This window comes from Amblyraja radiata, chromosome 5 (assembly GCF_010909765.2).
Source record: "Amblyraja radiata isolate CabotCenter1 chromosome 5, sAmbRad1.1.pri, whole genome shotgun sequence".
In the NCBI taxonomy this organism is placed as follows: Eukaryota; Metazoa; Chordata; class Chondrichthyes; order Rajiformes; family Rajidae; genus Amblyraja; species Amblyraja radiata.
The window spans coordinates 108,960,827-108,986,352 of NC_045960.1; the positions used below are offsets into that span (position 1 = coordinate 108,960,827).

The following is a 25,526-nucleotide window of genomic DNA, read 5'->3' on the forward strand; positions in this document are numbered from 1 at the left end:
GAAGGGGAGAGGGAGAAGGAGGAGGAGAAGAAGAGGAGAAGAAGGGGGATCCGGCCCTCTCATAATCCCCCCCCCCTCACCCCCGGCTGGAGAAGGGAGAGGAGGAGAAAAGGGCCGACGAGGGGAGAGGGATCAAGCCCTCACATCACATCACACCCCCCTCTCTCTCAGGCTGAGGGGAGAGGAGGAGAAGAGGGATCCGGCCCTCCCATCCCGGCTGGAGTGGGGAGAGAAAGGGGGTGGTCGAGCGACCCAGTCTTCACATCCCCTGCTGGATTAGGGGGGAGAACAGGAGGTGGTGAAGAAGAGGAGGGGGGTGGTGGTGGTGATAGAGGGAGAGGGATCCATCCAGATCCTCACATCTCCTGCTGGACGAGGAGGGAGAGAAAGGGGGTGAAGAAGAAGAAGAAGAAGAAGAAGAAGAAGAAGGGGAGGTGGTGGTGGTGGGAGTGGGATCCATCCAGTCCTCACATCCCCCCAAGTGGACAGGGAGAGGGAGAGGAGGAGGGATCAGGCCCTCGTATCCCGGGCAGCTGGAGGGGGAGGGAGAGTGAGGAGAGGGGAGAGGGATCCAGCTCTCACATCCCGGCTGGAGGAGGAGGAGGAGGAGGGAGAGGGGGAGGAGGAGGAGGAGGAGGAGGAGAGCAGCTCCCTCCCTCACTCACTCACCCACCATGGCAGAGATGGAGAAGGAGGGCAGACCGCCTGAAAGCAAGAGGAGCAGGAAGCCGGCTCACCCCGTCAAGAGGGAGATCAACGAGGAGATGAAGGTACGGGGGGAGCGGAGACTGTTTGTTTGCATCCGCGGGGAACACAAGGGGCATCTGTCTGTGTCTGTGTGTGTGTGGCTCTGGGTGTTTGCAAGGACTGAGATTTATTTGTTACATGTTGATCGCCGTGGTTTCTCACGTTAACAATGGCACTGTTTGCAATCCCCACCATTGCACTTTTTGCATCCCCTCTCACTACTGCACGTCTTCCACCCCGCAGAAATATTACAGTTTTTGCATCCCCACAACAATATTCCACTTTCTGCACTCCTCCCCCTCCAATATTGCACTCTGCATCCCCCCCCCCCAAAACTCTTTGCATTTCCCACTACACTTTCTGCATCCCCCTCCACAACATATTGTCGTCGCCTCCCCCCCCCTCCTTACACCATCCCCATCGTTGCAGGTTCAGGAGATGCACTGGTGCTCCTGGAGTTGAGGATAAGGGCATCATTCTGTATTTGATGCTGCCTTTATTTGCCAGATGCAGATTATAATTGTCACGGTGCCATTCAGATTGACTGGGTACCCAATCCTATTAAATCCTCACCCCTTCCCACCCCCCCGCTTGATTTTGCTTCCTCTTTTCATTGCTCCAATGGACATCTGTTTGGGTGAAGACAATTTTCTGATCAAAAAATGATTTTGTCCATCACCCCTTCGTTCCTGAGTGATTTCACAGTGTTTTTTTCCATAAAATACAAAGAGTTGCCTTCAGCCACTGTGCAGATGTGTGGAGCTAGGTGTTTGTGTGTATGCAGTGTCATCCAGATGTTAATGTTTTGAACTCATTGTCCCACCGGTGGACAATTATGCCCTAATTGCAAAAAATGTGCGAGGTATCTTGAAGATCTTAACTACTAAAAGTGTTGCATTTTGGTATTTGCAAAAGAGCAAAGCTTCTGGCTGTTATTCTGTAGTTATTACTGAGAACAATGCTTTATCACAGTTTCCAGACAATTTTGTTTTTGTGAAACTGGAAGTGATTACTTAGAGAATTCCAAGTTTTAAATGGACTGAAGCGTGTTATGTGTTATGTATAAAATCAGAGCTCAAATCGTTTGCAGCATTATTTTCCTTGTCTGTTTCCCTTTGCGGATGAATAATCCATAAACTGCAATCAACATTATTATTATATAGTTTGGAATGATTGCCATAATATTAAAGCAGAATTTTGTATTGATTTTCTTGCTGATATTGCATAATATATTATTTCTGGGGCCTTTGTGTATTGAGCAACACTAACAAGTATCTGAATGCTTGCTTGACAACATCTGAATGTTGTGCCATGATTAGAAAACTATATATTTATTATTTTGTTTAACTTGGCGATATTCTTTACCAACGGGATGGAATGTCTGTGGGATAATATTACAGTCTGTCTTGTTCTTCCGCTAGAAGATTCTACATCTTGGATGTTTTACAACCATCTCGTGAGGGATGTTTGAAATGTTGTAATCTTAAGTCATAAAAATTGTCGATCTTCTGTGAATCTTGAGCGTTTAGGGTTGTCGTTTTGATGAAAATGTTTTACGGTGAAATTGTATCCTGGTGGGTATAAAGGCAGCCTGTGCGGGATGGTGTCTAGATCCTTCATGGTTTGTTGTGTTTATTTTGGCTGCAGCGGGACTCAGCGGTTTTGTGAGATAGTTATTCCTCTGTAACAGATGTTTGCCTGAACTGTAGAGGAAGAAACAAACACAACGTTATGTGGAGGGACGTGTGTTGGTAGGAACTGCAGATGCTGGTTTAAACCGAAGATAGACACAAAAACCTGGAGTAACTCAGCGGGTCAGGCAGCATCTCTGGAGAAAAGGAATAGGTGACGTTTCGGGCCGAGACCCTTCTTCAGACTGAGAGTCGGGGGAAAGGGAAACAAAAGATATAGACGGTGATATGGATAGATATAGAACAAATGAATTAAGGATATACAACGAATTAACAATGATAAAGAAAACATCGTTAGCTGTGGGCTAAGTGAAAATGTGTTACAGACAATGAGACTCAACAAGACGACTTTGAAGCTGGTTCGACGGGTCGGGGAGGGATGGAGATAGAGGGAAAGCAAGGGTTACGAAGTTAGAGAAATGGGAGAGGCAAGAGTTGCTTGGGGAAGGACTGGTTTGAACACCTCGCTCTGCCGGTAACACTTCACTGTTGTAAAAGGGAGGAGTTAAGCCCTTGTTTTGTATAAAGGTGTCACGTTTGTGAGTTCAGTAAGTTTTATAATAGGCATCCTGTCCAAACAGTGTACAAATTCATGGGATGAATTGATCGGGTAGTCTCTTGGCCAGAGTAGGGGAATTGTGAACCAGAGGACATAAGTTCATAAGTTTATGTTCTAGGAGCAGAATTAGGCCATTCGACCCATCGTCTACTCCGCCATTCAATCATTGATGATCTATCTTTCCCTCTTAACCCCATTCTCCTGCTTTCTCCCCATAACCCCTGACCCGTTCTAATCAAGAATCTAATTATCTCTGCCTTTAAAAATACCCATTGACTTGGCCTCCACTGCCTTCTGTGGCAATGAATTCCACAGATTCACCACCCTCTGACTAAGATGAGGGGGGGAAGGATTTAATAGGAACCTGATGGGTAACATGGTGTATGGAATGAGCTGCTGAAGGAGGTGGTTGAGGCAGGTAGTATTGCAACGTTTAAGAAACATTTGGACATGTACATGGATAGGACAGGTTTAGAGGGATATGGGCCAAACGCAGGCTGGTGGGATTAGTGTAGATGGGACATATTGGTCGGTGTGGGAGGGTTGGGCTGAAGGGCCTGTTTCCACGCTGCAAGACTCTATAACGGTGCATTTCCATAGATGATGGCATTGTGATGAAAAGACAGAAGATGGATGTAGTAATACATCAGTTACTTTTTCATAAAGTGCCTGCACGATCGAAAATTGGTTGCTGTCTTCCATTCAGGATGAAAAATTGTTAGAGGCAATCTAAAACGCAGTTCATGCCTTGTGTTTTTTCCATTTCACTTCAAATTCTATCAGTAAATACATTTACTTCAAAAGTTATCTAAATCACTGACTGAAACATTTCTATATCACGTATAATTGAAAATGTGTGAAAAGGGCTCTGGTTTAATTTTTTTAAGAACACAATGTGCCCTTGTGTGGATTTGTATCTGCAAAACTAGAAGAAAGTCTCTGTGTGTTTCCTTAGTTTGACTGACTTTCATCTGGACCAGTGTAAAATAACCCTGGAAAGTAATCAGGGCAAGTAAAAAGAAAGGAATGCATACAGCAATAGGCGCTCGGCTTTAGCCTAAGCTGTAAAAACTGTAACATGAGCAGGCAAAGCAGATCAACTTTCAAACTCTAAGGTAGAGAGAAAATGAAAGAGAAGTGGCGGGGAGGGGGGAAGAGAGCGGGGGAGGTAAGGGCACTAAGGGGTGGGGGGAGTACTGGAGGGAGGAGAGACAGAAGGAATGAGAAAGGCCAGTTGGGGGAGAGGAGGAAGGGCCCCTCGGTAACTTGGCTCAGGATTAGGGAATTTTATCATGGTGTACAGTGACCTACTCAAATTACAGCCTATATAGTATCAGATTGCTTCCCCTGCTAGCAGAAATACAGGGAGTTTGGTGTGATTTTTTTATTTTTGCCCTCCTGGGATAATAAAAAAAAACATTGGTTTGAGTTTCTCCATAAGTCTGTGCATTTAATATGAAATGGACTGAAGCAGCAAGCAGCATTGCATGGTCTACTTAGGGAGGGGAAAGAAGAATGGTAGACACATTGGGATGACCATTGTTTCAATTAAGGTTTAGAGTTATCTATCTCTTGACGTCGTGGACAGTGAGTTAGAGGACGAGATAATATAATTTTCCTGAAACTTCAAACAATTGACGGGATTTGAATAGTAGTTTTGGCTTGTGATTATATTTTCAAGGTACTGAATGAATATGTGAAAGTCACATTTCCCTGACATCAATATGAAAGTTTTTTGTGCCAAGCCCGCTTGACGTTTGGCCCGCTTTAACAATGCGATTGTACTGCTTTTGTTCTGGAAAGTAACGGGGCTAATGTCCACAGGTTTACGGATCAATAACATCTGCAATTGGGGAAATGTGATGGGGAGCAGAAGCTGCAGATGTGCGATTCAACTGTGTATCTTCAGCCCATTTTTGTGTGAGATGCCTTGTAATGCTATATTCAGTACTTGCACAAGAAACAGTCTGCTATTCAATTATCCCTTAATTGAAATGCTTGGATTACACGGTGAAACGGATATGCTGTTTTTTTTTTGGAGAGTTGCGTTGAGGGGAGGGGGAGAGGCAGTGGTTTTGAAGGCTGCCTATTAGCTCGACGCCTGCCAAGTTTCTCCTTCAATCAGTTCAGTGAAACCTTCCTTCTGCTTACTCTCTTGGAGATACAAGGAACTGCAGATGCTGGTTTACAAAGTAAAACACACAAAGTGCTGGATTCTCAGCGGGGTATGTGGTGGCATCTCCACTGTCTGAAGATGGGTCCCGGCACAGATCATCACCTATTCATGTCGAAGCATGGAATTACAGAGGCTGGTTTACAAAGAAAAAAACAAAAACAAAGTGCTGGAGTAACTCGGCGGGCCTGGCAGCATCTCTGGAGAACATTGATTCTTTGGAAAGAAGAAGGGTCCTGACCCAAAATATCACCTATTCATGTTGAAGCAAAGAAATGCAGATGCTGGTTTACAAAACAAAGCACACAAAATGCTGGAGTAACACAGCGGGTCAGGCAGCATCTCTGGAGAACATGGATAGGCGACGTTTCACAGAGTGCTGGAATAACTCAGCGGGTCAGGCAGCATCTGTGGAGAACATGGATAGGTGACGTTTCACAGAGTGCTGGAGTAACTCAGCGGGTCAGGCAGTATCTCTGGAGAGCATGGATAGGTGACGTTTCACAGAGTGCTGGAGTAACTCAGCGGGTCAGGCAGCATCTCTGGAGAACATGGATAGGTGACGTTTCACAGAGTGCTGGAATAACTCAGCGGGTCAGGCAGCATCTCTGGAGAGCATGGATAGGTGACGTTTCACAGAGTGCTGGAGTAACTCAGCGGGTCAGGCAGCATCTCTGGAGAACATGGATAGGTGATGCCTCTGGTTGAGACCCTTCTTCCAGCACTGTGTGTTTTCTCCTCTGCTTAATATCTTGTTTTCTTCATTGAACTAACTACCGGAGCACCCCTCCCTCATCCGCAAGTGCCGGCACCGCCCTAGCTGATGACCTGAACTCCTTTTACGCTCGTTTCGAAAGGGGCAACACCACTCCAGGTCTGCCGACTATCGACAATACCGCCAGCGGGCTGGCTACCGAAGCTGAAGGGAGGAATGTGCACACATTCTCGCTGTCCGAGCACGACGTGAGGAGGGATCTGACACGGGTGAACACGAGAAAAGCTGCAGGCCCCGATGGCATCTCGGGGCGAGTACTCAAGTCCTGTGCTACGCAGCTAGCTCCAGTGCTCACTACATTATTCAACCTCTCCCTGGACAAGTCCGTGGTCCCTGCCTGCTTCAAAAAATCCATCATTGTACCGGTACCAAAAAATGTCTCCCCAGCCTGTCTGAATGACTACCGTCCGGTGGCCCTTACCTCGGTAGTCATGAAATGCTTTGAGATGCTGGTGAAGAAACACATCTGCGCCTTCCTCCCTCGGAACATGGACCCGTTGCAGTTCGCATACCGTCCGAACAGATCCACGGACGATGCGGTTCCCAGGTCTTGCACACCGCTCTCTCCCATCTGGACAGCCAGAAGGGGGGCTACGTGAGGATGCTGTTCATAGACTACAGTTCAGCCTTCAACACGATAGTCCCCACCAGACTGGCCGTGAAGCTAATGGAATTGGGGCTCAACACCTCCCTGTGTGCCTGGGTCCTGGACTTTCTCACCGCCAGGCCCCAGGTAGTCAAGATGGGAGGGAATACATCGAAGTCCCTCACCCTGAGCACAGGATCGCCCCAGGGTTGCGTCCTCAGCCCCCTATTGTACTCCCTGTACACACATGACTGTGTGGCTAGGTTCAGCTCCAACTCAATAATTAAGTTTGCTGATGACACTGTGGTGGTGGGCCTGATCTCAGACAACGACGGGAAGGCCTACCGGGAGGAGATGGCTGATCTGGCACTCTGGTGCCAGGACAACAGCCTCCTCTTGAACATCAAAAAAATGAAGGAGCTGATCATGGACTTTAGGAGGGCACATCATCCGAGGACGTACACTCCATTGAGGATAAATGGGGATCCTGTGGATAGGGTGAACTGTTTTAAATATCTGGGAGTCCACATCTCCGAGGATATGACATGGGCATCACACGCCTCAGCACTCGTGAGTAAGGCAAGGCAGCGCCTTTAACACCTCAGGCAATTGAGGAAATTCAGAGTGTCTCCGAGGATCCTCCAGTGCTTCTACGCAGCGGCGGTGGAAAGCATCTTGTCCGGGAACATTACCATCTGGTTTGGGAATTGCTCTGCCAAGGACAAGAAGGCTCTGCAGAGAGTAGTGCGTTCGGCCGAACGTACTATGGGAACTTCACTTGCCCCCCTGCAGGAACTATACATCAGGAGGTGCAATTCCAGAGCCAACAATATCATGAGAGACCCCTTCCACCCCTGCAACGGACTGTTCCAGCTGCTACGGTCAGGCAAACGCCTCCGTTGCCATACGGTGAGAACGGAGAGGTTGAGAAGGAGTTTCTTCCCAGAGGCCATTCGGACTGTAAACGCCTATCTCACCAGGGACTAACTCTACTGAACGTTTTTCCTTACATTATTTATTATGTAAAAATATGTGTGTTATGATTGTGTTTATAGTTTGTTTGGTTGTTTGCCTTTTGCACAAAAGTCCGCGAGCATTGCCACTTTCATTTCACTGCACATCTCGTATGTGTATGTGACAAATAAACTTGACTTGACTTGAATACCATTCCCCAAGCATTCCCTTATTTTTGTGTGCTCTCTCCTTTGTCCAGATCAGTAGTTTATCCAAATGTCCCTCCAAATCTACGTCACCATCTTTAGCACTTGGGCAACGTCACTTGAAAACACAAAGTGCTGGAGTAACTCAGCAGGTCAGACAGCGTCTGGTGGACAAGGTTTCGGTTCCGAATCCTTCATCAGACGCGACCTTCAAGGGTGGCACGGCGACGCAGCGGTCATAGAAACATAGAAAATAGGTGCAGGAGGAGGCCATTCGGCCCTTCGAGCCAGCACCGCCATTCAATGTGATCATGGCTGATCGTCCCCTATCAATTACCCGTACCTGCCTTCTCCCCATATACCTTGATTCCACTAGCCCCTAGAGCTCTATCTAACTCTCTCTTAAATCCATCCAGTGATTTGGCCTCCACTGCCCTCTGTGGCAGGGAATTCCATAAATTCACAACTCTCTGGGTGAAAACGTTTTTTTCTCACCTCAGTCTTAATTGGAAATGGTCCCTAGTGAGTAGGATAATGCTAGTGTATGGGGATTGCTGGTCGGCACAGACTCGGTTGGTCGAAGGGCTTGTTTCCAAGTTGTATCTGTAAACTAAACTAAATGTCCGAAGAAGGGTCCCGACCCGAAACGTTGACTGTCCATTCCTTCCTGAGATGCAGCCTGACTTTGTGTTTTGCTCAAGTTTCCAGCATCTGCAGTTGCTTGTGTCTACCACTTGTAAGAGCTGGACACATTTTTTTGAAATTCAAGTGTGTACTGAGGTTTGGGCTCTTTAGCTGGGAGGCCTGCTGGAAAGTTTTTAGTAGTTGAGTTTAGTTTATTGTCAACTGAAACGAGGTACAGAGAAAAGCTTTTGTTGCGTGCTTTCCAGTCAGCGGAAAGACAATACATGATTACAATCCAGCCATTTACAGTTTTTAGAGACATGGGAAAGGGAATAACGTTTAATGCAAGAAAAAGTCCGATCAAATATAGTCCAAGGGATTCCAATGAGGTAGATAGTAGATCAGGACTGCTCTCTAGTTGTTGGTAGGATGGTATTATTAAGATTTCTTCTTGTATTTATGGCATTCGATAGCAGTTTTGTGTACCTTCGATATTCCAGCATCTGCAGTTCCCTTTTGAACTGCAAACTTATTTTCTGTTGTTTATTTTGGGTTTTACTGAGTACTATGCTAACATATCCGTTGGACCGCTGTAAGTAAGAATCTCCTTGTTCCATTTCGGGACATATGACAATAAAACACTCTTGAGGTGATGGTTTCAATTCATAATTTGATCTGACAATAAAGGATAACCGCGCAGGAAGTAATATTTTGCTCTATAAATATAATTAATGTTTGCAACGCCAAAGGTTATTCATATTGCAAAATATATTTAAACATTTGAAAAATTATGCATCAGGAGAACTTTATACATAGAGCACTACTGCGGAGGAACAGGCCCTTCGGCTCACAAAGTCTGTGCCGAACCATGCTGTCTGGTTAAACTAATCTCTTCTGCTGGCACTTAATCTCCATTCCCTGCATATCCATGTTACTATCTAAAAAACCTCTTTAATGACACTATTGTATCTGCCTCTACAATCAGCTATTCCAGGCAGCCACCACTCTCTGGGTAAATAAACATGCCCTTCACATTTTGCCTCTCTCACCTTAAAGCTATGCCTTCTACTTTTTGACATTTCCACCCTGGGAAGAAAAAAATATTCTGACCATCTGCCTCTCATAATTTTATATATTTCAAATAGGTTCAGCCTCCGAGGCTCCAGAGTAACAATCAAGGTTTGCCCAAACTTCCATTCTTTTTTGCTTCCAGTTCTCTCCCCTCCCCACCTCACACTTCAAACCCCCCACCCCCCCCCCCCCCCTCCAACCCTCTACACATAATTAGTCTGAAGAAAGGTCCCAACCAAAAACATCACCTGTCCATTTTCTCCAAAGATGCTGCCTGACCCGCTGAGGTATTCCAGTATTTTGGTACTATCCCCGTATCTAATACCCGCTAATCAGGCAGCATTCTGAAGAAGGGCCTCGATCTGAAACGTCACCCATTCCTCCGCTCTAGAGATGCTGTCTGTCCCGCTGAGTTACTCCAGCTTTTTGTGTCTATCTTCAGTATTGTAGTAAACCTACTCTTCACTCCTCTGCCAAGCCTCCACATCCGTCTAATAATGGGGCGACCAGAACTCCATGTAATACTCCAAATGCAGCCTAATCAAAGTCCTATAAACCTGCAACATGACTTCCTGACTCTTATACTCAATGCCTTGTCTGTAGGGTGTTTCTTGCATTCACGTTATTCCCTTATCCTGTATCTGTACAGTGTGAATGGCCCGATTGTAATCATGTATTGTCTTTCTGCTGACTGGTTAGCACGCAACAAAAGCTTTTCACTGCACCTCGGTACACGTGACAATAAACTAAACTCAAACTGTGTGATGAGGGCAAGCATACCATACTCGTTGTTTACGACTTGTCTTGTCACTATTGAAGAGTTGTCGACTTGGACCTCGCTGTCGTTCTGTTAATTCGCGCGCTGTTAATTCTGTTTACAATGCTGTTACGGGTCTTGCCAATAACTCCATATTGACTGCAAAACCGCACAACTCTCAACAGTGCTTCTACTTGAATTGCTCCTCCGATTTCCCTCTCACGCCCTTATTTTCTCTCCATCTCTCCTGCGTGACCGATGGGAAACATTTTCACACAGAGGGTGGTAGGTATATGGAACGAGCTGCCAGAGGAGGTAGTTGAGGCAGTTATTACAACAACATTTAAAATACATTTAGACGGGTACATGGTTGGGAGAAGTGTAAAGGGATTGGGCCTAACATGGGCAGGCGGGACTAGTGTAGATAGGGCGTCTTGGTCAGCATGGGCAAGTTGGGCCAAAGGGCCTGTTTCTGTGCTGTATGTGACTATACTTTCACTGTAGCTGGGTATGTAACACTAAAGTACCATTCTACCATTAAACAAGTTGTCCTACAACTTTAGGCTGTGCACGCCACACGCTAGAAGAAGAAAATAACAATCAAGGGCATATTTTACCCCAGCCTGAACCAGGTGTGCCAAGTTGAAATAAAAAAGGGTCCCGACACGAAACGTCACAGACCGTGTTCTCCTGAGATGCTGCCTGACCTGCTGAATAACTCCAGCACTGTGTGTCCTTTTGCGCTGGGTTAAACACTGGTTCAGGACTGAATTGCTACCCAGCCACAGAGCCAAGTAAGGGCCTTCCGCTCCTTCCACCTCAATAGCTCCCTCAATTGCATAAAAAGCAGGTATATTTTTGGGCGGCACGGTGGCGCAGCGGTAGAGCTACTGCCTTACAGCGACAGAGACCCGGGTTCGGTCCTGACTATCGGTGCTGTCTGTACGGAGTTTGTACTTTCTCCCCGTGATCTGCGTGGGTTTTCTCCGAGATCTTTGGTTTCCTCTCACACTCCAAAGAGGTACCGGTTTGTAGGTTAATTGGCTTGGTATAAATGTAAAATTGTTCCTGGTGCGTGTAGGGCAGTGTTGGTGTGTGGAGATCGCTGGTCGGTGCAGACTCAGTGGGCTGAAGGGCCTCTTTCCGCACTGTACCTCTAAAGTAAACTAAATATTGTACTGTGGTAGCTGCACATGCTCGCGTAATTTGGTCGCATCTACTTCGGAATCCCGTTAATAAATGAGATAATCCATTACAAAACTTCCTAATTTAATGTCCTGCCTTCACTAAATGGAAATACTATCCGATCCATTAATGCTTTCTCAGTTTTGTCTTAAAACAACTAATGCTGTCACTATGGAGAGGAACAATCATCCAGTACTCTGTTTAAATCACTCAGTAGAAGAGGATCCCCTATGTTTAGGTTTAGAATTATCAAAGGTAGTTGAGACAGGTAATATCATAATATTTAAGAGACATTTAGACAGGTACATGGATAGGACAGATTTAGAGGGTAACGGCCCAAGCGCGGTCATGTGGGTTTAGTTGTAGATGGGACATGTTGGCCGGCATGGGCAAGTTGGACCCCACCACTCGCCACATCTTCCCATCTCCCCCCATGTCTGCCTTCCGCAAAGACCGCTCCCTCCGCAACTCCCTAGTCAATTCTTCCCTTCCCTCCCGCACCACCCCCTCCCCGGGCACTTTCCGTTGCAACCGCAAGAAATGCAACACCTGTCCCTTCACCTCCCCCCTCGACTCCATTCAAGGTCCCAAGCAGTCGTTCCAGGTGCGACAAAGGTTCACCTGTATCTCCTCCAACCTCATCTACTGCATCCGCTGCTCTAGATGTCAGCTGATTTACATCGGTGAGACCAAGCGTAGGTTGGGCGATCGTTTCGCCGAACACCTCCGCTCAGTCCGCAATAACCTACCTGACCTCCCGGTGGCTCAGCACTTCAACTCCCCCTCCCATTCCCAATCCGACCTCTCTGTCCTGGGTCTCCTCCATTGCCAGAGTGAGCAACAGTGGAAATTGGAGGAACAGCACCTCATATTCCGTCTGGGGACCTTGCGTCCCTATGGCATTAACATTGAATTCTCCCAATTTGGCTAGCCCTTGCTGTCTCCTCCCCTTCCTTAACCCTCTAGCTGTCTCCTCCCACCCTCCCATCCGCCCGCCCTTGGGCTCCTCCTCCTCCTCCCCTTTTCCTTCTTTCTTTCCCCCCCCCACCCCCCATCAGTCTGAAGAAGGGTTTCGGCCCGAAACGTCGCCTATTTCCTTCGCTCCATAGATGCTACTGCACCCGCTGAGTTTCCCCAGCAATTTTGTGTACCTTAGAAAATAAGTTTGGTTTATATTGTGGGAAAAATAAGCGAATGAATAGAAAATAATAGTGCAATAGAAATCAAGGAATCTTGTTTAGAAGGCCTGGATAGAGTGGATGTGGAGAGGATGTTTCCACTAGTGGGAGAGTCGAGGACCAGAATTAAAGGACGTTCCTTTAGGAAGGAGATGAGGAGGAATCTTTAGTCAGAGGTAGGTGAATCTGTGGAATTCATTGCCACAGAAGACTGTGGAGGCCAAGTCAATGGATATTTACAAGGCAGAGAAAGATAGATTCTTGATTAGTATGGGTGTCGGGGGTTATGGGGAGAAGGCAGGAGAATGGGGTTGAGAGGGAAAAATAGATCAGCTATGATTGAATGTCAGACGATGGGGTGACAGGCCTCAGAGGGTGGTGGAGGCCAGTTCTCTGGATACTTCCAAGAGAGAGCTAGATAGGGCTCTTAAAGATAGCGGAGTCAGGGGATATGGGGAGACTGCAGGAACCGGGGTACTGATTGGGGATGATCAGCCATGATCACATTGAATGGTGGTGCTGGCTCGAAGGGCCAAATGGCCTACTCCTGCATCTATTGTCTGTTGCCTAATTCTGCTCCTATCACTTATGTACTTTGAATGTATGAAATTGCTGATGGTTCAACATCGGGCTCATTCGTTGGTGCATGAGGGGCCAGTGTAGGGACTGGAGTGTAGTGGGTCCCCAGCGTGAGGCTGGTGGGAGTTTAAAGCCGGTGTCCGCATCATGTTCTGCAGCTGGAGCCAGGATCCTGAGTGTTTTAACAATTTCAAGCATTCGAGCTGAACCTCTCCAGCTTCTATTTCCTGCTCATGTTAAACTCAACAAATCCACTGCACAATTATACTACTGCACAACGTAAAGATAAATGAAATACAAATGTGAGGGGTATTAATAGTCAATAATCTGAACAATCTTGACACAAAAAAACTGCAGACAATAGACACAGCGTGCTGGAGTAACTCAGCGGGTCAGGCAGTAGCTCTGGAGAACACGGATAGGTGACGTTTTGAGTCGGGTTGGTATACAAGGTCACGAGAGTAGAATTGGGCCATTTGGCCCATTGAGTCTACTGCACCATTCAACCATGGCTAGATAGACACTAAAGAAGGGTCTCGACCAGAAACGTCACCCATTCCATCTCTCCAGAAATGCTGCCTGTCCCGCTGAGTTATTCCAGCTTGTTGTGTCTATCTTTGGTTTAAACCAGCATCTGCACTTCTCACACATTCTATCATGGCTGATCTCTGCCTCCCATTTTCCTGCCTTCTCCATAACCCTTGACACCAGTTCTAATCACCTTGAGCGCCTTGAGTATTAGAAAGGCGCTATATAAATCCCATCCATTATTATTATTAATCAAGAATTTGTCTATTTCTGCCTTAAAAATATCCACTGACTTGGCCTCCACAGCCCTCTATGGCAATGACTTCCACAGATTAACTACCCTCTGACTAAAGAAGTTCCTCCTCACCTCCTTTCTAAAACTTGCTGCATAGAAACATAGACATAGGAAATAGGTGCAGGAGTAGGCCATTCGGCCCTTTGAGCCAGCACCGCCATTCAATATGATCATGGCTGATCATCCAAAATCAGTACCCTGTTTGGCTTTTTCCCCATATCCCTTGATTCCTTTAGCCCTAAGAGCTAAATCTAACTCTCTTGAAACGTAACCATATTTTGTGCACTGCCTCAGTGTAATCTACTGTTCTTGCACTACAGTCCTTTGGATATGATTGTGCTTAAGTAGAGTATGATTTTACTGAAGGTAGATACAAAATGCTGGAGTAACTCAGCTGGTGAGGCAGCATCTATGGAGGGAAGGAATGGGCGACATTTTGGGTCGAGACCCTTCTTCAGACTGATGTCAGGGGAGTGGGGGCACACAAAGATAGAATGTAGGCGGAGACAGTAAGACTAGTGGGAGAACTGGGATGGGGGAGGGGATGGAGAGAGAAAGTTAGGGCTATCTGAAGTTAGAGAAGTTAATGTTCATACCGCTGAGGTGTAAACTACCCAAGCAAAATATGAGGTGCTGTTCCTCCAATTCGAGCTGGGCTTTGCATTGTATTCAAAACAAAAAATTTAAGCTGTAAAGAGAGCAGAGAAGATTTGCGAGGACGTCGTTAGAAGTAGAGGAGCTAACTAGACCTCTCACAACATGGTGGCGCAGCGGTAGAGTTGCTGCCTCGCAGCTCCAGAGACCCGGGTTCCATCCTGACCACGGGTGCTGTCCATACGGAGTTTGCAAATTCTCCCTGTATCCGTATATCAGTTTCCTCCGGGTGCTCCAGTTTCCACCCACACCCCAAAGACGTACAGGTTTGTAGGTTAACTGTAAATTAATTGTGTAGGATAGTGCTAGTGTGTGGGGTGATCGCTGGTCGGCGCGGGCTTGGTGGGATGAAGGGCCTGTTTCTGCGCTGTATCTCTAAAGTCTGAAGTAAAGTCTTAATGCTCAATCCAGCCGATGGATTGCAATCAAGTCATTCACAGCATACAGTGCATTGAGAAAGTATTCAGACCCCTTCACTTTTTCCATATTTTGGTACATTACAGCCTTATTCTAAAATTGATTACAGTCATTTTTTTAATCGTCAAACTACACACAATACCTCATAATATAAAAGCGAAAACAGGTGTTTAGAGATTTTTGCAAAGTAATTAAAAAGAAATAACTGAAATATCACATTTACATAAGTATTCAGACCCTTTGCTGTGACTCTCAAAATTGAGCTTCGGTGCATCCTGTTTCTATTGATTATCCTTGAGATGTTTCTACAACTTGATTGAAGTCCACAAGTAGTAAATTAAATTGATTGTACATGATTTGGAAAGGCACACACCTGTCTATATAAGGTCCCACAGTTGACAGTGCATGTCAGAGCAAAAACCAAGCCATGAAGACGAAGGGATTGTCTGTAGACCTCCGAGACAGGATTGTGTTGAGACACAGATCTGGGGAAGAGTATAAAACATTTTTTGCAGTATTGCAGGTCCCGAAGAGCACAGTGGCCTCCGTCATTCTTAAATAGAAGAACTTTGAAACCATCAGGACTCTTCATAGAGCTGGCCACCTGGCCAAACTGAGCAATCAGGGGAGAAGGGCCTTGGTCAGGGAGGTGACCAAGAACCCGATGGTCACTCTGACAGAGCTCCAGAGTTCCTCTGTGGAGATGGGAGAAACTTCCAGAAGGACAACTATATCTGCAGCACTCCACCAATCAGGCCTTTATTGTAGAGTGGCCAGACAGAAGCCACTCCTCGGTAAAAGGCACATGACAGCCCGCTTGGAGTTTGCCAAAAGACACCTAAACAAGATTCTCTGGTCTGATGAAACCAAGATTGAACTCTTTGGCCTGAATGCCAAGCGTCACGTCTGGAGGAAACCAGGCACCGCTCAACACCTGGCCAATACCATACCTACGGTGAAGCATGGTGGTGGCAGCATCATGCTGTGGGGATGTTTTTCAGCGGCAGGAACTGGGAGACTAGTCAGGGTCGAGGGAAAGATGAACGGAGCAAAGTACAGAGAGATCCTTGATGAAAACCTGCTCCAGAGCGTTCAGGACCTCAGACTGGGGCAGACGTTCACCTTCCAACAGGACAACGACCCAAAGCTCACAGCCAAGACAACGCAGGAGTGGCTTTGTGACAAGTCTGTGAATGTCCTTAAGTGGCCCCGCTAGAGCCCGGACTTGAACCCGATCGAATATCTCTGGAGGGACCTGAAAATAGCTGTGCATCGACACTCCCCATCCAACCTGACAGAGCTTGAGAGGATCTGCAGAGAAGAATGGGAGAAATTATCCAAACACAGGTGTGCCGAGCTTGTAGCGTCATACCCAAGAAGACTTGAGGCTGTAATCACTGCCAAAGGTGCCTCAATAAAGTACTGAGTAAAGGGTCTGAATACTTATGTAAATGTGATATTACAGTTATTTATTTTTAATTATTTCGCAAAAATTTCTAAACACCTGTTTTCACTTTTTTATTGTGGGCTATTGTGTGTAGATTGCTGATAAAAAAAAAAGAATTTAATCCATTTTAAAATAAGGCTGTAACGTAACTAAATGTGGAAAAAGTGAAGGGGTCTGAATACTTTCTCAATGCACTGTACATATACTTGATAAAGGAACAATGTTTACTGCAAGATAAAGCCAGTCAAGTCCGATCAAAGATAGTCCGAGGGTCTCCAAAGAGGTAGGTAGTTGTTCAGGGCTGCTGGACAAGGCGAGTGTACTGGTCGGCGCAGACTCGTTAGGCCAAAGGGCCTGTTTCCACACTGTATCTCTAAAGTCTATAGTCACACGTGATAACAAGCAAGCAAAACTCTGGAAGCAGCTTTTCTGAGGAGACCCAGTGCATGGAATGAATGGGCTGCATTAACCGTCAGTCCCATGGCTTTAGAAAAACACAGCAGAGACTGGGATTTATTGAGTGAAAATAAAGAGGTGACAAGGTGAAGGCTGTAGTCTCGTGACAGAAACCCCCCGACAAAGCACAGCCTGAGAATAAATGACTGGACTAACAATGGTGAGTTCAGTGGTATAAATTACATGTATAGGGATGGCACGGAGGCCGAGCGGGAGTCTTCCACTGAGCGAAAACGACTTAGTTTCTTAAGAGCATGGTCATCGGTGGCAATATGGCAATTTACTGCAACTTGCAAAATCAGAATTGACTTTGACTGAAAGTTATTGTTTTATTGACACTGAAGGAAAAGGTACTCCTGATCAGCATTGCAAATAAATACATTCAGATTCAGAGCGGCAAGGTGGCACAGCGGTAGAGTTGCTGCCTTATGGCGCCAGAGACGGGGGGTTCGATCCTGACTACGGGTGCTTGTCTGTACGGAGATTGTACGTTCTCCCCTTGACCTTCGTGGGTTTTCTCCGAGACCTTCGGTTTCCTCCCACGCTCCAAAGACGAACAGGTTTGTAGGTTAGTGTTTAAGAAGGAACTGCAGATGCTGGAAAATTGAAGGTAGACAAAAATGCTGGAGAAACTCAGCGGGTGCCTATCCCGAAACGTTGCCTATTTCCTTCGCTCCATAGATGCTGCTGCACCCGCTGAGTTTCTCCAGCACTTTTGTCTACCTTCAATTTTCCAGCATCTGCAGTTCCTTCTTAAACAGATATTTTTTGATATATAACTGATATCTGACGGCCTCTTTATTCCAAGGTTTCGCTAAACTCTTTTACTGACAGCCACATTCAATGGGTATAGAGCCATAGAATGTGGAAACACGGCATTCGGCCAAACTTCTTCAGACTTCTGTAGGTTAATTGGCTTGCTGTTATAAATGTAAAATTGTCCCTAGTGTGCGAAGGATAGCGTTAGTGTGCGGGAATCGCTGGTCGGCGCCGACTCGATGGGCTGAAGGGCCTGTTTCCGCGCTGTATCACCAAACTAAACTAAAAGAAAACATAAGGTAGCTACAAGTGCTGGAGAAACTCAGCGGGTGAGGCAGCATCTATGGAGCGAATGAAATAGGCAACGTTTCGGGCCGAAACCCTTCTTCAGACAGAAAAAAAACAGTTTAGCTGAGGTATGGCTTGGGTTCAGATTCTCTTAAAATTGCTAACTGATTTGTTGCTGCTCCATCAGCAGCCCGGCTGAACTCTTAAAGGTTAGTGATTTGCCGTGCCCTCCCTCATGGAGTGTCAGGAAATAGCTATATTTAACACAGATTAATCTCGCTGCACCAGTTTAAGGCTGCATTTCATGCAACCACTGTCGCGATTTACGATCCTGATGGATCGCCCAACCCCAGAGGCTCGGCAAGAGAACAATGAAGGATTGGAGCCTGTTCCCCAGAGGGGGAGATTGTTTCTAGAGGGATTGGAAGGATGGATTTTTGTTTTGCTTTTGTCCCTCGTTATGTCTCATTCACTCTGGGGGCACAGTTGTACCGCTGATGGAGCTACTGCCTCGCAGTGCCAGAGACCAAGCTTCAATCCTGAACTCGGGTGGAGTTTGCACGTTCTCCCACGTGACCGCGTGGGTTTTCTCCGGTTTCCTCCCACATCCCAAAGGCGCTATGACAATGTTCATCATATGTTAACCCAATCATTCCCAGGATCATTCTGCTTGTTATTCAATGCTGGCACAAGGTCGCGGGTGAAGCGGACGAAGGCTGCAGGGCTGAAGACTCGTAAGGAACTGATGCAATGATATTCCACGGCAATAATCGGCGTCTGAAGTCCGTGCGCATCTTGGTGTGTGCAATGGGATTCATAACTGTTGGAGAATGTGCTTGGACTGCACTTAGTTTCACTTGGCCCCTTGATTTGCTTGGTGCATATTGTTGAGCCAACTGTTTATTCTGGCATCTAGTTTGTGTCCATGCTGGGTCTCGATCCAAAATGTCATCTATTCCTTTTCTCCAGAGGTGCTGCCTGAACCGCTTTTTGCGTCTATCTTCGGTTTAAATCAGCATCTGCAGTTCCTTCCCACACATTTTGTCTGCTCCACTGCGAAATCTACTCAAGGTATAGCCTACTTTGACTGATCTCTCCTACGAGAGTTCAGCAACACTCTCTCTCGCTGTTCCCACTGTGTGATTCCTCCTGCTCTACAGTTCTGCGACCACGTTTTAGCCCAGACTCCAGGCTACCACAGCCACGTGCGTTTTCGCGGTGCTTGCCTGCGCCTCTATGTCTCTATATCACCGTCTATAACTCTTGTTTCCCTTTCCCCTGACTCTCAGTCTGAAGAAGGATTTTGATTCTATTCCTTTTCTCCAGAGACGCTGCCTGACCCGCTGAGTTACTCCAGCACTTTGTATCCATCGACACGTGATAAGTCTAAAATTGGGAGCTTCTGGGAAAATTTGACCTGTAGATTCATGAAAGTTTTTGGGCAGCATGGTGGCGCAGTGGTAGAGTCGCTGCCTTACAGCGCCAGAGACCAGGGTTCCATCCTGATTGTAAATTGTCCCTAGTGTGTGTGATAGGATAGTGTTAAAGCCCTGTCCCACAGTACGAGTTCATTCCAAGAGCTCTCCCGAGTTTAAAAAAAATCAAACTCGTGGTAAGCACGGAGAATGAACGTAGCGGGTACGTCGGAGCTCGGGGACGTCTCTTAGCGACTCGTATAGCTAACGGCAGGTACTCTGGAAGACTCGCTAATGGCAGGTAAGCACGGGAAGACGCGTGAAGATTTTTCAACATGTTGAAAAATGTCCACAAGAGCCCCGAGAACCGATGAGTGGTCATTACCGTAAATCTCCGAATCAGGGCAAACTCGGGAGAACTCTTGGAATGAACTCGTATCGTGGGACAGGGCTTTTAGTGTGCGGGGATCGCTGGTCGGCGTGGACTCGGTGGGCTGATGGCCTGTTTCCACGCTGTATCTCTAAACTAAACTGAAGTTCCTTGTACTAAAAGTGTGGCTTCAGAGATTAAGTAAATAAATAAGTAAAAGTGGAAAAGAGATAGCAGGAGAAAAACTTACAGCAAACACCAAAGAGAATGTAAAGGTATTGTGTGGATATATGCAGGAAAAGCGTTGTGGGAGCAGAGGTGTGGCTGATCCGAAGCTTATTGGTGAATCTATGCCAGCAGATGGCTCTATTGATTTGTTACCATCTTCTTGACCTCCGAGTCTGGTCTTGTACATCTTGAGGTGGCTGATGAGGAACCTGCAGACCCTCCACGAGAGTCTGAAGAAAGTGGCACGAAGCCTCACGATGCCAGACTCGCGGGTTCGATCCCGACTACAGGTGCTGTCTGTGCGGAGTTTGTATGTACTCCACGTGCCCGCGTGGGTTTTCCAGGGTGCTCCGGTTTCCTCCCACATCCCAAAGACATAGGTTTGCAGGTTAATTGGCTTTGGTAAAGATTGTAACTTGTCCCTAGTGTGTGTGTGTGTGTGTGTAGGGTAATGTTAATGTGCGGGGATCACTGGTCGGCGCGGACTAGGTGTGCGGATGGGTCTGTTTCTGCGCAGTATCTCTAAATTAAACTAAACTACATGGTTACGACCTGGAAAGTCACCTACTCCTTTTCTCCTGAGATACTGCCTGACCCACTGAGTTACTCCAGCATTTTGTGTCCATCTTCTGTGAGTCTTCCTGAGGTTGGGGTAGCTTGGTGGTGGGGAAATGCAGGGGCTGCTTGATTGATATCACCACAATTAATGATAGTTTAGTTTCCCGACGGGCCACGTGGCCAGAAGGCTTCCCGACGGTCGGGCCGCGGCTGTGGCAGGGAACGCGGCCAGAGGCCTTTATCGAGGCGCCACTGTCTCGATCGCCACGTGGAAGCCTGGGTCGGGGCCTGGCCCGGGTCGGGCGAAGCGGCCGATGGAGCCGGCGGCTGGAGCCCGGGTCAGCACCACGGAAACGTAAAGTGGGGCGTCGGCAGCGGTGAAGCCTGGCGACGATGGGGCCTCAACGGCAGTGAAGCCTCGCAGCAGCGGCAATCCCTCACGGGTCGGTCCTTTGGTCGACAGTCGATGAGAGCATGGAGGCCCACCTTGAGGGGGGAGGGAAGAACAATGGAGGACCCGGGGACCGCTGTGGGGTGGGGGGGGGGGGTGGAGAACAATGTACAATGGGGGGAGACAAAGGATAACGGGAACATACAAACATAGAAAATAGGTGCAGGAGGAGGCCATTCAGCCCTTCTAGCCAGCACCGCCATTCATTGTGATCATGGCTGATCTTCCACAATCAGTAACTTGTGCGTGCCTCCCCATACCCCTTGATTCCACTTGCCCCAAGAGCTCGATCTTAACTCTCTTTTAAATTAATCGAGTGAATTGGCCTCCACTGCCTCCACTGCCTTCTGTGGCAGAGAATTCCACAAATTAACAACTGGGAACCCGGCGTGGGGGAACGGTTGGGGTGAGGAGGACAAAAGGGGGAGCCGGCGTGCTTTGTAACTTTGTCAGCACCGTAGGTGGCTGCTATTTGTATACATTGTGTATGCAAGCAAAGAATCTCCCTGTGCCCAGTCACATGTGACAATAAAGTATTCCTATTCCTATGTTCAAGCCGTCCACAGTGTACAGATACATGATCAAGGAAATAACGTTTAGAGCCAGATAAAGTCCAGTATAGTCTGCTTACCGATAGTCCGAGGGTCTCCAATGAGGTAAATAGTAGCTCAGGACCGCTGTCTTGTTGTTGGTAGGATGGTTTAGTTACCTGATAACAGCTGGGAAGAATCTGTCCCAGAATCTGGAGATGTGCTTCTGTACCTCTTGCCTGATGTGAGTGTGGAGAGGATCAGTGACAACGCTTCCTCCACGATAAATTCTCAACACTGCAAGTGCCCTGCCATGATGCCTTCTCAGCCCCCTACTATACTCCCCTTTACAATCCCTTACTCGGCAGTAAGGAAGGCAAACGCCATGCTAGCATTTATTTCAAGAGGGCTAGAATACAAAAACACGGATGTAAATGTGTTGTGGATGTAGCCAGGATGTATTTCGAGTATTGTGAGCAATTTTGGGCCCCATATCTGAGGTAGGATGTGCTGGCTCAGGAGAGGGTCCAGAGGAGGTTTACAAGAATGATCCCAGGAATGTCGGTCAACATATGATGAGCGTTTGACGGCACTGGGCCTGTACTCGCTGGAGTTTAGAAGGATGAGGGGGATCCTCATTGAAACTTACCGAATGGTGAAAGCAGTGGATGTGGAGAGGATGTTTACACTAATGGGAGAGTCTAGGGCCAGAGACCACAGCCTCAGATTTAAAGGACATTCCTTTAGGAAGGAGATGAGGAGGAATTTCTTTAGTCAGAGGGTGGTAAATCTGTGGAATTTATTGCCGCAGAAGGCTTTCAAGGCTAAGTCACTGGATATTTTTAAGGGTGACATTGATATATTCTTGATTAGATTGGGTGAGGAAGTGGACATGATTGAGAGCTTCAAGTTGCTTGGTGTAAATATAACCAACGATCTGACATTGATGTGACGGCCAAAAATGCACACCGTTGCCTCAGCTACCTGAGGAGATTGAGGAAACTTCACATTTCTCCAATGACTCTTGCAAATGTCTACTCTAGAAAGCATGCTGTTGGGTTGCATCACTGGTTGTTCTTTGAAACAGCTCTGCTCAAAACCACAGGAAACTGGAGAGAGTTGTGGATGTAGCCCAGCTCATCACTCAGACCACACTCCCCACCATTGACTCCATCCACACTTCACGCTGTCTTGAAAAAGCAGCAAATATAATCAAGAACCTTTTCCACCCCGGTCATTCCGCCTTCTTCCTGCTCCCATCAGGCAGAAGACACAGAAGCTTGAAAGCTTGCACCACCAGACTCAGGAGCAGTTTCTTCCCCTTATCAGACTTCTGGTTGGTCCTTCCAGAAGATATGGTGTTGTCCTGATCTTCCAACTTCATTGCGGACATTGGACATTTTCTCTGGAACCGCTGCGCTACAGTGCTGAGAATAATATTCTGCGATCTGGTATTTTTCAAGAGTCAAGAGTGTTTTATTGTCAATTGTCCCAGATTATTTATGTATGTTCTTAATCAATGAACCAATGTTGTATAACGTTAGTACCTCCACCAATGTAAAGCACTTTTGCCAACGATAGTTGTTTTTTGAATGTGCTATAGAAATAAAAGTGACTTGACTTGACTTGAGATAGGACAATGAAATTCTTACTTGCTGCAGCACAACAGAATATGTAAACATAGTACATAACGGGAGAAAAACAATTCCGTGTGTGTATATATATAGATGCACACATGCTCAATAAATAAACAAATATAGTGCAATAACAATAATAGTCTGTTGTAGTTCAGAGCTTATTTGTTGTTGTGTTTAATAGCCTGATGGTTGTAGGGAAGAAGCTATTCCTGAACCTGGATGTTACAGTTTCCAGGCTCCTGTACCTTCTTTCCGATGTCAATGGTGAAATAAGTGTGTGGCCAGGATGGTGTGGGTTTTTGATGATGTTGGCTGCTTTTTTGAGGCAGCGACTTCGATAGATCCCTTCGATGGTGGGGAGGTCAGAGCCGGTGATGGGCTGGGCAGTGGTTACAACTTTTTGTAGTCTTTTCCACTCCTGGACGTTCAAGTTGTCGAACCAAGCCACGATTCAGCCGGTCAGCATGCTCACAACTGTGCACCTGTAGAAGTTCAAGAGAATCCTCCTTGACAAACCGAATCTCCTTAATCATCTCAGGAAGTAGAGGCTCTGATGTGCCTTCTTTATAACTGCATCAGTGTGCTGGGACCAGGAAAGATCTTCGGAAATATGCACGCCCAGGAATTTGAAGTTCTTGACCCTTTCCACCATCGTCCCGTTGATATAAACGGGATTGTGGGTTCTCATCCTTCCCCTACCAAAGTCCACAATCAGTTCCTTGGTTTTGTTGATGTTGAGAGCCAGGTTATTGTGCTGGTACCATTTGGTCAATCGGTCGATCTCACTTCTATATTCTGACTCATCACCATCTGTAATTCGTCCCACAACAGTGGTGTCGTCGGCGAACTTTACGAAGTTTGCTCTCTACCTGATGTACTTGTGCATGGCTATATTCCTTTCATGTACGGTATTGATTGGATAGTGTGCAAACAAATGCTCTTCACTGTAACTGGGTGCTCGTGATAATAATTAACGAGGAAAGACAGATGCTGGTTTACACAATAAGGCACAAAGTGCTGGAGCAACTCAGTGGGTCAGTGAACGGGTCATGTTCGTTCGGTTGGACCATGTACTCACATTTCCCCAGACCTGCTGCCTGACCCGCTGAGTAACTCCAGCACTGTTTGTACTAATTGATTAGTTTAGTTTAGAGATACAGCGCGGAAACAGGCCCTTCAGCCCGCCGGGTCCGTGCCGTCCAGCGATCCCCGCACTATCCTACACACACTGGGGACAATTTTTACATTTACCAAGCCAATTAACCTGCAAACCTGCACGTCTTTGGAGTGTGGGAGGAAACCGAAGATCTTGGAGAAAACTCATGGGGAGAACGTACAAACTCTGTACAGTCAGCACCTGTGGTCGGGATGGAACCCGGGTCTCCGGCGCTGCATTCGCTGTAAGGCAGCAACTCTACCGCTGCTCCACCGTGACTGTCCAATGCGGGTTGTTTGTGGCCGGGGCACTCTTTGTGCGATATATGCTGGGCTTGAGGGCGGCACGGTGGCGCAGCGGTAGAGTTGCTGCCTCATAGCGCCAGAGACCTGGGTTGGATCCTGACTATGGGTGCTGTCTTTACGGAGTTTGTACGTTCTCCCTGTGACTGTGGGTTTTCTCCGGGAGCTTCGGTTTCCTCCCACACACCAAAGACGTGCAGGTTTTGTAGGTTAATTGGCTTGGTAAACAGTTGTAAATTGTTCCTCATGTGTAGGATAGTGCTGGTGTGAGGTGATCGCTGGTCGGCAGGGGCCGAAAGGTCAGTATCCGCGCTGTATCTCTAATCTAAAGTCTAAAGTGTCAATTGGTTCAGTAACTGAGGAGCTGTGAAAATTAAAAAAACACACAACATCCTGTACATAAGCAAGACCAAGCACAGATTCAGCAACTGTTTCACCGAAATCATGGACTGCCAGAATCAGGGACAGTTTCTTCCCACCTGTTATTAGGCAACTGAACCATCCTTTCAACAACTAAAGAGCGGATCTGAGCCACTGTCTACCTCATTGGAGACCATCTTCTAAACTCCAGCGGGCACAGGCACATGGCCGTCAACAGAAACTTACCGAATAGTGAAAGACTTGGATAGAGTGGATGTGGAAAAGATGTTTCCACTAGTGGGAGAGTCTAGGGCCAGAGGTCATAGCCTCAGAATTAAAGGGCATCCCTTTTGGAAGGAGATGAGGAGGAATTTCTTTAGTCAGAGGGTGGTAAATCTGTGGAATTCATTGCCACAGATGGCTGTGGAGGCCAAGTCAATTGATATTTTTAAAGCAGAGATAGATAGATTCTTGATCAGTACATGTGTCAGGGATTATGGGGAGAAGGCAGGAGAATGGGCTTAGGAGGGAGAGATAGATCAGCCATGATAGAATGGTGGAGTAGACTTGAAGGGGCGAATGGTCTAACA

The 25,526-nt window shown here is 46.9% G+C and overlaps 1 protein-coding gene across 5 annotated transcripts in view; it reads left to right on the plus strand.

Annotated features, from left to right (window-relative positions):
• The first annotated feature begins 645 nt into the window (after window positions 1–645).
• Window positions 646–25,526, plus strand: part of LOC116973674 (sine oculis binding protein homolog) — a 259,428-nt gene continuing 234,547 nt past the window's right edge. For all 5 annotated transcript variants that reach the window (XM_033021956.1, XM_033021954.1, XM_033021955.1 and 2 more), the window contains exon 1: window positions 646–770. In XM_033021956.1, coding sequence (XP_032877847.1) covers window positions 675–770 — 96 coding nt within the window. In that variant the 5' untranslated portion in view covers window positions 646–674. The remainder of the gene's footprint in view (window positions 771–25,526) is intronic.